At 32.9% G+C, this 14,907-nt stretch overlaps 1 protein-coding gene and 1 long non-coding RNA gene across 3 annotated transcripts; both read right to left on the bottom strand.

The window, feature by feature from the left end:
- Nucleotides 1-316: 316 nt before the first annotated feature.
- Nucleotides 317-3,866, bottom strand: LOC107888325 (remodeling and spacing factor 1). 2 transcript variants are annotated; one of them, XM_016812393.2, is made up of 4 exons: nt 3,637-3,866; nt 2,038-3,228; nt 978-1,944; nt 317-808 (listed from the first exon to the last, which is right to left on the bottom strand). In XM_016812393.2, exons 2-4 carry the CDS (start codon nt 3,220-3,222, stop codon nt 555-557), a joined length of 2,406 nt encoding a protein of 801 aa, XP_016667882.2. In that variant the 5' UTR covers nt 3,223-3,228; nt 3,637-3,866; the 3' UTR covers nt 317-554. The 2 variants fall into 2 exon arrangements, with proteins under 2 accessions (XP_016667882.2, XP_016667883.2); XM_016812394.2 differs by having other exon boundaries at nt 2,038-3,222; nt 3,637-3,761.
- An 8,653-nt stretch (nt 3,867-12,519) lies between these two features.
- Nucleotides 12,520-13,426, bottom strand: LOC107888324 (uncharacterized). Its single transcript, XR_001681344.2, has 2 exons — nt 13,237-13,426; nt 12,520-12,891 (listed from the first exon to the last, which is right to left on the bottom strand). It is a non-coding gene; the product is annotated as an uncharacterized lncRNA (long non-coding RNA).
- Between the last annotated feature and the right edge of the window lie 1,481 nt (nt 13,427-14,907).

Here is a 14,907-nt window from a genome sequence, read left to right as displayed (position 1 = left end):
TAGCTTGAACTTGATATCCATGAGTGTAGAGGTCATCCTAACAAGGTAAGATTTTGTGATGATTGGACCATGCTCTAAAGTATAATTTCGTGAAAACTGAAAGTATAAATAATAAAATAAAATTATAGTTGTTTAATGAGTCCGAAATCCGAATCTAGGTATGATATTAAAAACGGATCCAAGGTGTACCTAAATATAAAAGTCAATGATTTAATTCAATACATACAAGCAATCTCTCTATTGGTTATTGAAGCTTTTGATAGTTCCAAGCACAAAGTTGAAAGCAAAACCAAAAGGACAAAACAGGGGAACACGGTGAAAAGAAAGTTCAGTGCTAAAATTTTGACATTGCTCAAGTCTTTAATTAACAATTATCTATTATGGTGATCAAATGAGAATAGAGCACTTTTTGCAGGCTCAATGTCTGTGAATTGCAAGTATAAACCAACATAAGGGGGAAAAATAAGGTGTTGAAAAAAATTGGTTACTAAATCCTAACCAAAAAAAGAAAAAGAAAGAAGTATGCAGAAAGATGCATTAACTACATCAAATATCTAAAAACCTAAACTTAACCACTGCCTGGATCTTGTATCCATGATCCTCTTCACTACATCTTTTACAAAAGAATCGAAACAAGTTAAGCAACAACCTTTCATTAAGCTCGCCTGACCGGCTGCCACTCTTTCAATGTGTGTACAATTTGATGGTGGTGGTACCATGTGAACCTCGCTCCTCCTATGCTCAAGCCCACAAGCAGCCAATAAGGTGTGCATGGAACTTGTTGCTATGTCCATAAAAGTACCATTGTCTGCATATATTTATAAATAAAGAACACAAGGTAGAACTCAATTAATCACTACTACAAATCATTCACTAACATTAATGTCACCAAAAAACCAAACTGAACTGCGGATGACAAAGTCTAGACATGAAAATATACCCTGCATAAAGTTTATTAAAGATGGGGTTTCACTTACCCAAATCACTATCTCTGGACAAGGCTTTCAACTGGCTTCTAACCATTACTTGCAATTGTTCCTTGGCCATGGAAGAATTATCCTCATTTCTGACGGAAAATGCTGAACCAAAAACATCAGGCCCAATATTTGGTCCATTGCGGCACTGATAGAGTTGAGCATCTGAATTGATACCAGCAAGCTCAGGCCATAACATCAAATTAACAGACGTGTTTAATGTTGTGGTAGTTGAATCCTGAACTGCTTGCCTTCTCAAATGGCCCAACCTCGGTGAAAAGAAGTCCCTACTTTGCAGTGAAGAAGAGGGATCATTGCGTAACCCCTCTGTGATTACTGTTTGATGCTGAGTTCCCATTTGTTGTGTCCTTGCTTGTTGAATTGTTGTTTGCCTACTCTGATCAACGTGAGAGTTCACAAAATCAATGCCCATATTGGCAGTTGATATCCCATCAGTCCTACCAACCATAAGACTCATCCTGTTCATGGAACGAAGATTTTGAATCTGGCGGTGTAACCATCGTCTTCCTGTCAGAGTTTGAGCTGCCACTCCAGATACTGGAGAAACAGATGGAAAATCTGCAATAGGAAATCTAGGAGATGAAAGACCAACAAATCCGGGAGGTAATGGTGTACGAGGTGAAGGCACTACAATAGAGTCTAAACTTTCTCCTACATTTACAATGGGTGGGAATCGATTGTACAAATTGTTTATTGTCCTTTGATCAGGTAAGGGATCTTGAACTTGAGAACTAGAGGACCCAAGGGCAACGGGCCTGCAACCATCACAGTACCAATTTCCTTCAGGTACTTCCCGCCCGAGACCAACACAATAGGTGTGAGCTGATGAATCACAAAGATCACACAGTAACATGAGTTCATCATCCCCTCCTTGGTTGCATTCAGAACAAATCACATTCTCATATGGATCAAGATAGTTTCTTAGTTCTTCCTCAGATGGTTGGTAGACCTGCACAAAACAAATATGACCATTTAAAACCATAAAAAGTACAGAAAATGAAAATCACAACATAAAAATATTGTCAGGACAAATATAAGATACCTGATCCCGTTTAGGGACTTGAATCACCACATCTCTCAAATCAACTCCTGCTGTTGATCTTGCAGGCTTACTGATTGTTTCAAACCTTTGCTTGCACAAAGGGCATCGAGATTCTACTTTTGACCACTCCATAATGCAGGTGAAACAAAAATAATGACTGCAACAGTTTAGCTTGCCTCTCAATCTTCGCTTATCTTCCCCGGAGAGACAAATGCCACAGACCGACTTTATTACTTCAGCCTTTGTTTCCTCTACCTTCTCCTTACCCTTTTTTCCTGGAGGTTTCTTACACTGGCCTAACTCCTCAACCTCCTGAATTCTCTTTGAGGATGATGAGCTCCTCAAACTAGTTTTTATGCTTCCACACAATTGGCTGGCTTCTTTCACCTGTTCCCTCTCTTCCTCTGAGATTGTATACTCATAATCAGATGATCCAGACGAAACAAAATCTGAATCTGAACATATAACATATGCTTTCTTCCTCAGTCCTCCATTTTTTGTGCTCTTTTTTCTCACAGTTGGAGCTTTGTCTATGAAACCACAATCATCATCTTCTTCTTCTTCTTCCTCCTCAATTCTCCTTTTCCTTTTTAACCGACATTTCTTATTTCCTCCTTTTCTCAAAGGCTTCTTAGAAACAGCAGATTTTCTCCTCTTTTTCCCATGGTTGGAAGGAACCCTTTTCCGCAAACCTTGCTTACTAACCTTCTTATTGTTTTTCTTCTTCTTTGTCATAGTCAACTCCTCTTCCTCATCCAAACAATCTTCTTCATCCAGGGTGAATTCCAAATCATCATCATCTTCCTCTTCTTGCTCCTCCTCCTCCTCTATCTCATAATCCTCATCGTCATCTTCTTCATCGGATACAACTTTCCGCTTTTGTGATTTTCTATCCACAATCTTCCTCGTCCTTGCTGAAGACATCGGTTTAGCTTTCGACCTAACAACCTTCCTCACCTCTTTATCTTCCTCCTCATCATCCTCGTCATCAATGAAACTCCCAAAACCCTCTTCCGATGCACACTCATCTAAGGAAGAACAAGAATCTTCCACATCGTCCTCAGATTCATCATTTCCCTCCAGTGAAACTACATAATCTTCATCTGAATCATCCGAACCCTCATCTTTTGATCTGACCCTTCTTTTAAAATTGCTTCTTTGACCAACCTTCCCTCCCCTTACCATCTATTGCTGTACCAAAAAAAAAATTTAAACAAAGACAACCAGTTTTGTATATTCTTTATCATCATCGATCTGTATCACCATACATAACATAAACAACCGCAACAACCCAGATCACAAAATCAAATATACTAAAGCTCCAATTGACAAAATTATTCAAAATTTACCCAAAAACAGAACAAAAAAATTTTACCGTCAGCATTTCCTATAGATTAAACTTTTTTCTCGAGAAAAAAGCAAAAAACGACAGTACTTTTACCATTGAAATCAGGATTCCAGGAGCATAAAATCAAGCAAAATTCATCCAATTTATCAAAAAGAAAGCACCCATAAAAATCTAAACAACCCTGTTTTCCATCAGAATTAAAACCCAAAACAAGCATTCAAATACTCACAACAAAGAAAAAGAATAATTACCTGGGAAGAGGAAGACAAAACTGAAAACAAAGAAAATTGTGTATTTGTTTTTGGATTTTGCAATGTCTGATAATAATTTTCAGGTGTAGCGCGTTTCGTTGTCTGATAATGATATAAACAGATAAATTTTTTTTAATTACTTTTTTACGTGTAGTAATTTCCTTTTTAGTAATAAAATTAAATGGAAATATGAACGTTGGTAAATTTCTTTTTTTGTAAACAATTACCGCATCGCCGAGGCATGCCCTTTACATCTATCATAAATATAATCTAAATTCCCAAAAATAAAATAAATATTTTCAATAATAAAAATAAGTAATTATTAATTACAAAAGTAAAAATGGAAATAACGTGTAAATAAATAAAATCTTATACAGATAATTAATATAAATTTATTTAAATTAGGGTACTCTTGATGAAATTAAACTTAAAAATCCAATTCCTAATGTATTTTTGTTAAATTTAAAATTGTGTTATCAATTAAATTTTTAAAAAATAAATATATTTACATAGCCATGTCAGAGGGTCCCTCTAATATGACTATCTTTGAGTCTATGTATGATCTTATTTAATTATTTTTGGGCCATCACATTTCTATTCACTAATTGTCCTCAAAACTTATTGGTCCAATTAATTGCTAAATCATCTTACAATAGCTTACAACAATTATTCTTGAAGATCACTTTGCAAAAAAGTAGAGGACTTTAGCAAGAAAGGAATGAAATAAATGGTTTTATATTTTCCCTTTTTATCACATCAATAAAACCCATTTTCTTTAATAAATAATGAACTTATTTATGTCCCAAAATTAATATTTTAGAAAAAAAATTAAAATTTTAACTTTCCTTGTTTTTAGTTTTTATAATTTTTTTAAAATATAAATTTTAGAATTTTTATAAATATTTAAAATTTTAAAAATTATTTTGATTTTTTTTTGTAATTTTTATTGATAGAGACTAATTTGCTCATTTTCAAAATTGTCAGGGACCAAAGAGTATTTACACCAAAGGAGTATTTGAATTTTTAAAATTTAAATCGACTCAAACTCGAATTACTTATTCAAGTTTATTATAATAACTCGATTCAATTAACTCAAAATTCGAATTTTTATTTTACTTTTTTAAATCGAATCAAATTTTACCCACTCCTACTCTAAAGGTGGAGAAGTAGCAAAAGGAACTTATTGTCTTCATCTTCTTCTTGGTTACCAAAGAGAGATACAAAATTGAAATTTTTTTATTACCATAAATGTGTTTGATTTGAATTTTTTTTTTGGTTTGATTGTATTTCAACAGTGATAAAACCATGATTTTATTGAAATTAGTGCTTTTAGAATTTCACTGGAGAGCGTCCTCAACAAATAATGTTAGTGTCTCATTGGAGAGCATCTTTAGCAAGTAAGGTTAATGTCTCATTGCATTAAATAATTCTCATCAAATCGAGAATTTTATTGAAAATAGAAATATTTCCCATTATTGGAAGAGAGCTCAATATTTCAAAAAATAAAAACGCCATGGTTCACTAAAAATGAATTTGTTTGAATATAAGTTTTGGCTTTAATAAATCTGGGTTTGATTTTGTTTTAACATAATTTTTAATTTTTTTTAATGCATTTTAAATAATTTTTTATATTTTTAAGTTTTTTAAAATTTTTTAGAATTATTGTTAAGAAAAATTTTAAAAAATCAAAATGATATTCTAACTATAGTTTAGGAATCAAATTAGCAATTAACCATTTAGATTAATATTCCACGTCATTATTTAATAGATAAAATTGAATCGTGTGTCTAATTTACAGATTTCAAAATATATAAAGTTTAATTTATCTATTTTTTTAATAGAGAATCAAAATACAATCTACGGTTTTCCTCGTAATTTTAGCTATAAACATAGAGAGAATATTAATTAGCTAACATATCTAATATCAGCTACATCAAAAGTTTAATTTGATCATGGTAACCCCCACCAGCTGGGTGGATCACGATAAATTGTGACGAAGCGGTTAAAGGTGCTGAAGAAAAGGCAAATGCAGGTGGCTTGCTAAGGGACCGTCGTGGTACCTGGATAGTTGGCTACAGTCGACCCATTGGTGTCTGCTCTGTACTAACTGCCGATCGAGCTGTCGGGTATTATGAGCAGGCTACTTGTGGCCTGGGACATGGGTTTCCGCAAGGTGCAGGTTGAATGTGAAATGCGACTGCAATTTGAATGCTTGTCAATGGTGGAGAGGACTTACGGTTAGTTAGAGACATTACGGAACTTTGTAAAAGACAATGGGAAGTATTGTTCAAACATGTGTATAGAAAGGCGAATAGAGTTGCTGATATTTTGGATAGCGTTGTTCAAAGAGGAGCCGAATTTTACTTGCTTAAACCACCAGCAGCTGTTCGGACTGTTTTAGACAAAGATGGTGTAAAACATGTTTTTTTTTAGTATTTTTCAAGTTTTGGAAAGGTTTAATCTCTAAATGATTTAGTGATAAAATTTATCTTAAATATTGTTATATCAAAAGGTTGAGACATCAAAGTTAATAAATACTCTTGACATGTATACCAAACATACATTGGCAAGGTACCCGGTAAAAAATCCATTAAAGGGTTGTATGTGAAAATAATGTGGTCAAAAGACAATGTTCAAACCGATGATAATTCAACTCTGCATGAAGTTATCTATTCATAGCCAGAGCTAGGGTTGTGCAAAATTCGGATAAAACCGAAAAAATTCAGTTAACCGACTGAATTCGGTTAATCGGTCGGTTAATCGAATTTTTTCGGTCGGGGGTCGGTTAATTATTTTTTTATTTTTCGGTTAACGGTTAATTCGGTTCAAAATCGAAAAAATTAATAAATAAAATTATAATATATAAATAAGCCCACTATTCACCTAAACCCAATCTAAACCCAAGTATTCAACCCAACCCAATTACCCAACTCAACCCAATCATAAAATTAAACTACAAATAATTTAATAAATAAAAATAAAATTTTAAAACTAAGACTAAAACTAAAGTCTAAAAGTCTAAAAATAATTTAATTATGTAGTGATTCAAATTAGTTAATTCGGGTAATTCGGTTAATTCGGGTAATTCGGGTAATTCGGTTAATTCGGTTAATTTTTAACCAAAAATAACAAAACATATAATTTTCGGTTAATTCGGTTAACCGACCAAATTAACCGAAAAAATTTCGATTCGGTTAATTTTTTGAAAAAAAATTCAGTTCGGTTAACGGTTAAAGATTTTGAAAGGTCGGTTAATTCGGTTAATATTATTTCGAGTCGGTTAACCGGTCGGTTAACCGAATAAACACCCCTAGCCAGAGCTCATATTTAGAGGGCTGTTAATGTTAGATAAATATGACAATTTGATACATGTGTAGTATCTCTATTAATAACTAATTTCATGGAAGTTAAGAAGAGATTTGCAAAATTAGCATGCCTATATGGAGAGAAGGCACGCTAATGATCGTGAATGATACCCTTGACATGATTGATGGGATGTGCCAAATTTTCGTTGATAATGTACTTGATAAAAAATTCATTAAGAGGTTGTGTGAAAATGCTGTTGTCCGAAGACAATGTCCAAATTTAACTCCCCAAGATTTGTGGCCTAAGCCCATATTTTGTGATTGATTGGAGGACTATTAGTGCCAAATAAATCCTAAAATTTGGTGTATGTTTAGCATCTCCATTAGTAGTTGATTTGGAGGAAGCTAGAAAATAATACAATTGGGGATATGCAATTGTAGGATTTACAGTTGGGAATAATACAATTAGTGTTCTCATATCTAGAGATGTGTTGTGTGTCAATAAATGAGATCAATTATTTAAGTGGTTGCATAATTGCAATTTTGGGCATGGATGATGGATCAAGTTATCATTTTTAACCCCAATTGTTATAGATCTTGTGGGTTTTCTCATTTTGAATCCGGGTCTTCCCCTTGAGAGTACAATGTGTTTTGCTATTGCACCCAACCAATTGTTGGTTACTTACTTTTTAACCTTTTTAAAAGTAATTAAAAAATAATTATTGCCCAATAAATTTAAGATTTAGCAAAAAAATTAAATATTTATGATTATAAGTTATTTGAGTTTATTCAAAATCAATGTTTCCTTTTCATAGTTTCTACTGACTTCATAAATGGATTCCTACATAGTTGCAAAGCTCCAAAATACTGCTGCTGGTGCTGGAAGTGAAAGTATAAGAGAAATTTGATTTATTTGTTTATCAGAGAATCAAGACAACCTGTGTTCCAACTACAATCAAATGCTTCTAAATTTAACCTGCTCCTATTATATATATATATATAATACAATATGATATACCCTAAAAAATCCATATGAAAGCTCTCTCCAATATATATCCATTTTAAAGTTGCAGGCTGGTCTCCATCTTTTCTAGTTTAAATATTGTTTTTATAGAAATGCATTAATTTTAAAAAAATCAATCACGTATCCTAGTTTGCTGGAATTACCTATCCTCTAGAACCAACTCATTATATATATATATATATATTCTTTTTACAAGATCAAACTTTCTGTATATTGAATGTTATGTATGAAACATAATTATAGGATTGAGTCAATACTAATGCTTTTTAACTTCATATAATGTAAGTTTAATGGTGTAAGCTTAATTAATGTCTGGTTGGGAGAAGTGAAAATGAAAAATTTTAATACAACGCCAGAGTGTCAATTTTGGAGGACAAGTTAAAATTTGGCGTGCTACGTAATAATGGATTTAAACATATAAATTATCAATTCAAAACAACCAGTATTCCAATATAACAATCCATCTAAACATATACACAATCAATTCAAAAGAAGAAGCAGTATTCCACCATAACAATCGATTTAAACATATAAACAATCTATCAAAATAAGCAGCATTCCGACCTAACAATCGATCTAAACATAAAAATAATTAATTTAGAATAAGTAATATTTCAACATAATAATCGATTCAATCCAAATTTGACCAGTTCATGATCATCCAAAATCAACCAAATTTGATCATCCAAAATCAAGTATATTTTTCACAGTTTCCTGATCCGAAATTCACATAACTTTCGACTCGGTTAACTTTACAAGCTATCATTTGACATAATTTTAGATAAAGTGGCCAAGGTTTTCTTCCTCTCCTTCAATTTGGCCAAAACTTATATCATTATTTTGCTATTTTTGTTTCGTTTTTACACTTCTAATAAGTTAGAAACTGTATCTTAATTATTTTCCATCCAAAAACATACACATTTTACTTAATTTTATAAGCTTCCATCAATATCCTTTAATGGCAACTTTTAATACACTTGATAAAAAAATTTATTGGTACATATATGTAAAACAAGCTTCAAAGATTCAAAATTTATAAAAAAAAATTTAAAGAAAAACATACCTTATACTTAAAATTTAAAATTTGGAGGAAAAATGATAAGAAAATATTTTTTTTCCTCCTTTCTTGCTAGGCAATATGAAGAAAAAGAAAATACAAATATGTCTTCTTTTCATTTCATTTTATATATTATAATAAATTATTTTAAATAAAATATTAAATAAATATTAAATTATTATTTAACAAAAATATCATTCAAAGTTATAATAAAATAATTCATCTTCTTCTATAAAATTTTCCATTTATTTTTATTACAAATGACTTTTTAAACCTTGGGGCTATGAACCCTGGAGGCTCCGCCGTTTGCTTGTAGGGCAATTAATAAATATTATTATAAGCTATCTTTGTAACGTTTGAGGTTACGTAGGAAATAAACTCTTTTCAGAGTCATCATGTTTCCTTCGTTTGTCGTACTTCTCATGCAACTCAAAGTCTTTTCCTTCTCTAATTACTGCTTAAATTGATATCCCCGATAGCTAAAAACATGGCTCTCGATGATCATCTTCACTCGATAGCCAAAACAAAAAAAATGTCAGGAAAAATTCATGAAAAAGATGGAGTTTCGGGTCTATCAAATAATCCCTCATATGTTACCATAAGAATCAAGATTCCGGCAGTGTTGGCTAAGGCTATGAAAAGAAAAAATCAATCTCCAGGAGAAATTGATGAAAATGGCGGCGATAACCAGAAGAAACCTTTGGTTAAATCGAAAAAGAGTTTGGTGAAAAAAGTTGGGTCCATGTTTGCTAATGCCTTGGAGAAGAAGAATTCCAAGGATGAAATTAAGGAGGAGATGAAGAAGTTGAAGATTATGATTGAAAACCTCGACGTGGGATCTAAGAAAACCGAAGTGAAAATCAATGAAGAGTGCAAGTTGAATGATGGGGTTCAACCAATGGCTGCTGCTGCAACAGGGTCTGAAAATGGAGAAAAGGCGAAACCCAGAGTCAATGAGTGGCCAAACTCACGGCGGACATACAGAAGCAAAAGGATAGACATGGAACTGGACAAAGGGAAAGTCCACAATGTGGTTGAAACAGAGGATTCCAATGACTTGACTAGGTTTCGATATAGAACAGCGACCAGCCGTCGAACGTTTAAGTCGATGAAGACGATGGCTGCTGCTGCAACGGGGTCTGAAAATGGAGAAAAGGCGGAACCCAGTGTCAATGAGTGTCCAAACTCACAGCCGATATACAGAAGCAAAATGATAGACATGGAACTGGACGAAGGGGAAGCCCACAATGAGGTTGAAACAGAGGATTCCAATGACTTGCCTAGGTTTCGATATACAACAGCGATGAAGACGATGGAAGGCGAGGAACAATCAGAACTTTGCAAGAAAAAGATTCTATCGGGGACAAGGTGTAGGCCTCTCAGTCATTCTGGCAAACTGCAATATGATGAGTAGGGTTTTTGGTACCAAAGACTATATCCCTTGAAGCTGAGGACGTATCACAATCTGAAATAGGTAATGTTGAGTTGTAAAGAGCACACATTAGGAGTTCGGTAGTTTATTGTCTTTTGAATATATATATATATATATTAATTAGCTAGGTAGATCAAATATCTGTGAAAGACCAATGTTCCATGAGCATCTATCTTAAACTTTAAGCGATTGAATGCATGCAACCATCGATTATTGATGACAAAGGGTCCTCTATACCTGTGTTAAATAACGTAATTGCGGGTGAATGGTAAACTATTTTCTCACTCAGCTAACTTAAACTCAAGCGACAACACAAGCAAGAAGAAAAACAATCAGCTTACGCAAACTTACAATTTCTTCATATAATATATACTAAATGAGACCCGCTTGGCTTTAGCTTTAAATACTGGTTGACGCATTAACTTGAAAAAGGAGGAAACAAGTTTCCCCTTAACCAAGCTCCACTTATTTTTATGCCTCTCATTATTACATTTTCATTAACTCTCTTACTTTCTTTTCTCTCACTTTCCTTCTTTGCTAAACACACTCATTTTTTTGTTCACTTTTTCAATTCCTCCTCGCAATTTTAAGAAAATATTTAGGGTTTTAGACTATTTTATTTGAAATTTAGGATAATAGACTGATTTTAGGACAAATGGGAAGGATTATAGGTTATTTTGTTTGAAATTTAGAGAAATAGGTCGATTTCGAAACATGTGACAAAAACACTCCCTGCACGAAGTGTTTTCAGGTGACATGGCAGGAGAGAGGAGGAAGCTTTGGTGATGTGGCAAGAGAGAGGGTGACGGTTGATCCCCAACTGAGTCATTTGACTTCTTTTAGGTTGATTAGTTGTAGGAGTCACCTTAGATGTATCAGATTTCGAGATTTCTCTAGTATTAGAAGACCCTCAATTAACCTCAGTATGATTGTTCGAGCAAATTGTTGTCTTTCAACTGCACTAGAAAAGTTGTCGAGACATGAAAAATTATCTTTTAGCCATTTAATATCTATTCGATTACCACTAAACTTGTATGGCACATTGCCTAATAGTCGGTGATAACTTGCACTCCAATCACCAATGCACACTACCTCATAATGACGGGATCATCATCTAGTAGATTGAATTGTAATGCCACAGCATCGAATGTAATCGTACACTCATAGCACAGAAGATGGAATCTGTGTGTCTTAGGTCTCTATCTTTCTAACAAAGCACTGATAAGTGCAGGCTCCAATTTAGTCCCACTGAACATACGGGTCACATATAAGAATCTCGCCTCTTCCAAATACTCTTCAATGACATGTAGTGCTCTCGCACTTAAATTGTGTATATATATTTCAATAATCCAATCGTTGTCCTAATTATATAAACATAAAAAATTAAAAAAATAATAATATTAACAACTTAATAATGATATTAATTAAAATAATATATATAATAATATTTCTTTGGACACCCAAATATGTTTGTGATCCAAACAAATTAGAGGAATTGACATTTTTAAAATCTTTAAAATGATGAAAATCGAATAAAATCTAAAAAATTACAAAAATTCAGATAGAAAATTGAGAGAAAAAGAATTTGAGAGAAATTTGAAAGTTTAGAATAGAAAATTAAGAATAAAAGAATTGAGATTTAGAAAGGATTAAATGAAAAAAATGAAAGTGTAAAAGAGATATATATAGAAAAACTTACTGTTGAGCTTTTTTTTTAATAGTTGTTGAGAGATGGCAATCCAACTGTTAATATATATATATATATATAACTTTCAAAATAAATCAATTGCAGGCGCACTTTTACCATGTGTCACTCAACTCTCTCAAATCGACTTATTTTTTAAAATTTGAAAATAAAAAACCCTAAATATTTTTTAAAAATAAAATTGACATATTTCTCTAAATTTCCCTCCACTTTTCTCCACTTTTCTAGGTATTTGAAGGAATCCTGATCATATTTCCCTCCAATCTTGATCGTATTTCATTGGAAAAGAATCCAAAACATATTCTGTTCTCGTCAAAGATGTCTATAGATAACTCTACCTATTTAGTGCAAATGCCAGGCTCTCCTAACTTGATCGTTTTGAATGTTATTAGATGTTACAATCATTTTTAATCATAGCAACATTTTTTGAAAAATGCTACCTTTTCTAATACGTATTGTAATGGCCCAATATTGCCCGGCCCGTACACAAATAAATACCAAATAAAATAAAGGCCCAAATGTCCAAAATTACAGACTAAAATCAAACTTAAACTCGAATGGCCCAATTATAGTAGCCCGATACCCCGGCCCAATTACATTGAAGCCCAAAACAGAAAAAGAACTAGAAACCTTAGCAGCAAGGGCGAGCCTCCACCGCCGCAGCCACCAGGGCATTCCCTCGGCCTCACGCGCGCTTCCATACATGCCACGTCCACCCTCCATGCGTCGTACCTGCAAAAAGGACAAATAAACGCAACAAAGCAGAAAAAGCAAACAAAAAGAGTGGAAATCGACAACAAATCAGAGAAAATAGGAAAATAAGAAAAATGTAAAAAAGATTCGGGGGTTATTTCATTGATTTCGGCTATAAGAGAAAGAAAGAGCCTTTTGTATTTTTTACACAATATCAATACACACATAGATTGAATACAAAAGAAAAAATATTCAAAGAAAACAAAAGCAGATTCGAAAACGTGATTCGCCATTTTTTTCTGCATTTCTTACTATTTTCTTTTGTTCTTTTTTATACGAAGAAGAGAAATATAGAAAAGGGAGAGAGAAGAGTGAGGAACGTACCTAGTGGCCGATCTTCCTTCTGCTCCATCGCAATTGGAGTCAGATGGAGGATAGAGGCCCGAAACGGCGCAAGAGAGAAAGGGGAGTGATTAGGTTTTTCTTTAGGTTTTATGTTAAATGATTGATTAATATCATTTAGGTTTTTTTTTTAGAGTTTATGCAGATTATTTAAACGGCGCCATTTAAAGTCTTCTTCCATGGCTTCAAAACGGCAGCGAATAGGCCTGACCCGCGAGGTGACCCGACCCGAGGGCAGGATCCACGCGTTTTGTCTCAATGGACTATTTGCACGACAAGTCCTCCTTTGTTTTGTATTGTTTCAATTTGATTTTCCTCAATATTTTAATTTATACCGCATATTTGGTTCCTATTCCATATGGATCCATGTTCAAACGGTGCCGTATAGAGCTACCCGATGACCCGGCCCAACTGCGGCTATATCCGCGTGTTTGGTAAGGAGAGGGGTAATTGCGCGCCGAGTTCTTCTTATTTTGCGATGTATTTCAATTCGATCTTTAGGTTTCTTTAATTTTGGGCAGCATAATTTGTTGCGGAGTTCATCTAGGTCCATATGCAACGCTGCGTTTTGAGGAGGGTTGAGAATATTCCCATTTCAGTCCCCCATGTTACTCGTGCTTTGTAATTTGGACCTTTCCTCTTATTTATTTTTGGATTTCTCCCCGGAATTTCTATTTTCATTCCAATTTAGTCTTGATTGATATTTTTTGCTATTAATTAATTTACTATTATTATTTTTATCAATATTTATTATTGTTTTCATTAGTATATTTGATTACGTTTCTATATGTACGTAATGTATATATTATTTAATTTTAAACTATATATATATATTTTATACATATACAATTTCATTAAAATTATTTTTACCTCACACACACATAATTGATTTCCTATAATTATAGTTGTTTACCTTAAAGTTGTTTTTAAATATATATTTATATGTTTTTAAACCAACGATTTCCTTTACATGCATATATAATTTATTTCTTTGGGAAAATCTACTTTGTATATTTTGCTATTTTCGATTTTTATATCTTGTTATATGTACATTAATTTATACTTTTTTTCTTATATAGTATTTGCTTCAAAATTCATCGAAATATTACTGTGGAGTATTATTTTATTTTATTTTGAATACACTTCATACACGTATGTGTACTGTCTATTTTAAAACTTTTATAGGCATAATTTATCGATTATAATTTCTTCTTTTTTACTGTATCGTTAAAATTGATTAGCAATTCATTTAATTTTTGAATGTTGAATGATTGAGATTATCGTTGCTTTGTTTGTTAGTATTTGTCTATGGCTTATTTATTCATTGATACATGTCGTTTGTAAATCATCACTTCGCATTGTACATTGAAATTCTATCGCGCTTTATTCGTTCAAAAAGTCGTGTTTAATATGGTTTAAGTATCAAAACCAATTTATTCAAAAACTTTCGAAATAACGCAAAGTTCGGCATTTGTAGTCTTCGAAAGAATTGAGCCCTAACGTATTGGGTTCTAATTTTTCTCGTCGAATCTAAAAAATCGAGAATATCTCTTTTAATTAAAACACAAATAAAAAGCTCATTCTCGGAAATTCGACACGTTGTGTTAACGCATTTAATATGACATGTTATTTTCTCGAGACGAGGACCTTTCT

This window comes from Gossypium hirsutum, chromosome D13, assembly GCF_007990345.1.
Source record: "Gossypium hirsutum isolate 1008001.06 chromosome D13, Gossypium_hirsutum_v2.1, whole genome shotgun sequence".
Taxonomy (NCBI): domain Eukaryota; kingdom Viridiplantae; phylum Streptophyta; class Magnoliopsida; order Malvales; family Malvaceae; genus Gossypium; species Gossypium hirsutum.
The sequence above is the reverse complement of the archived record's forward strand: the minus strand, read 5'-3'. Positions and strand labels throughout refer to the sequence as shown.

Bases quoted from the DNA above. Each gene is read 5' to 3' on its own strand.
- LOC107888325 (XM_016812393.2), bottom strand. From the start codon at position 3,222: ATGGTAAGGGGAGGGAAGGTTGGTCAAAGAAGCAATTTTAAAAGAAGG. The intron at 1,945-2,037 runs GTATCTTATATT...TGTTTTGTGCAG, and splicing joins AAGTCCCTAAACGGGATCAG to GTCTACCAACCATCTGAGGA. The intron at 809-977 runs GTAAGTGAAACC...AAATATATGCAG, and splicing joins GTCCAGAGATAGTGATTTGG to ACAATGGTACTTTTATGGAC.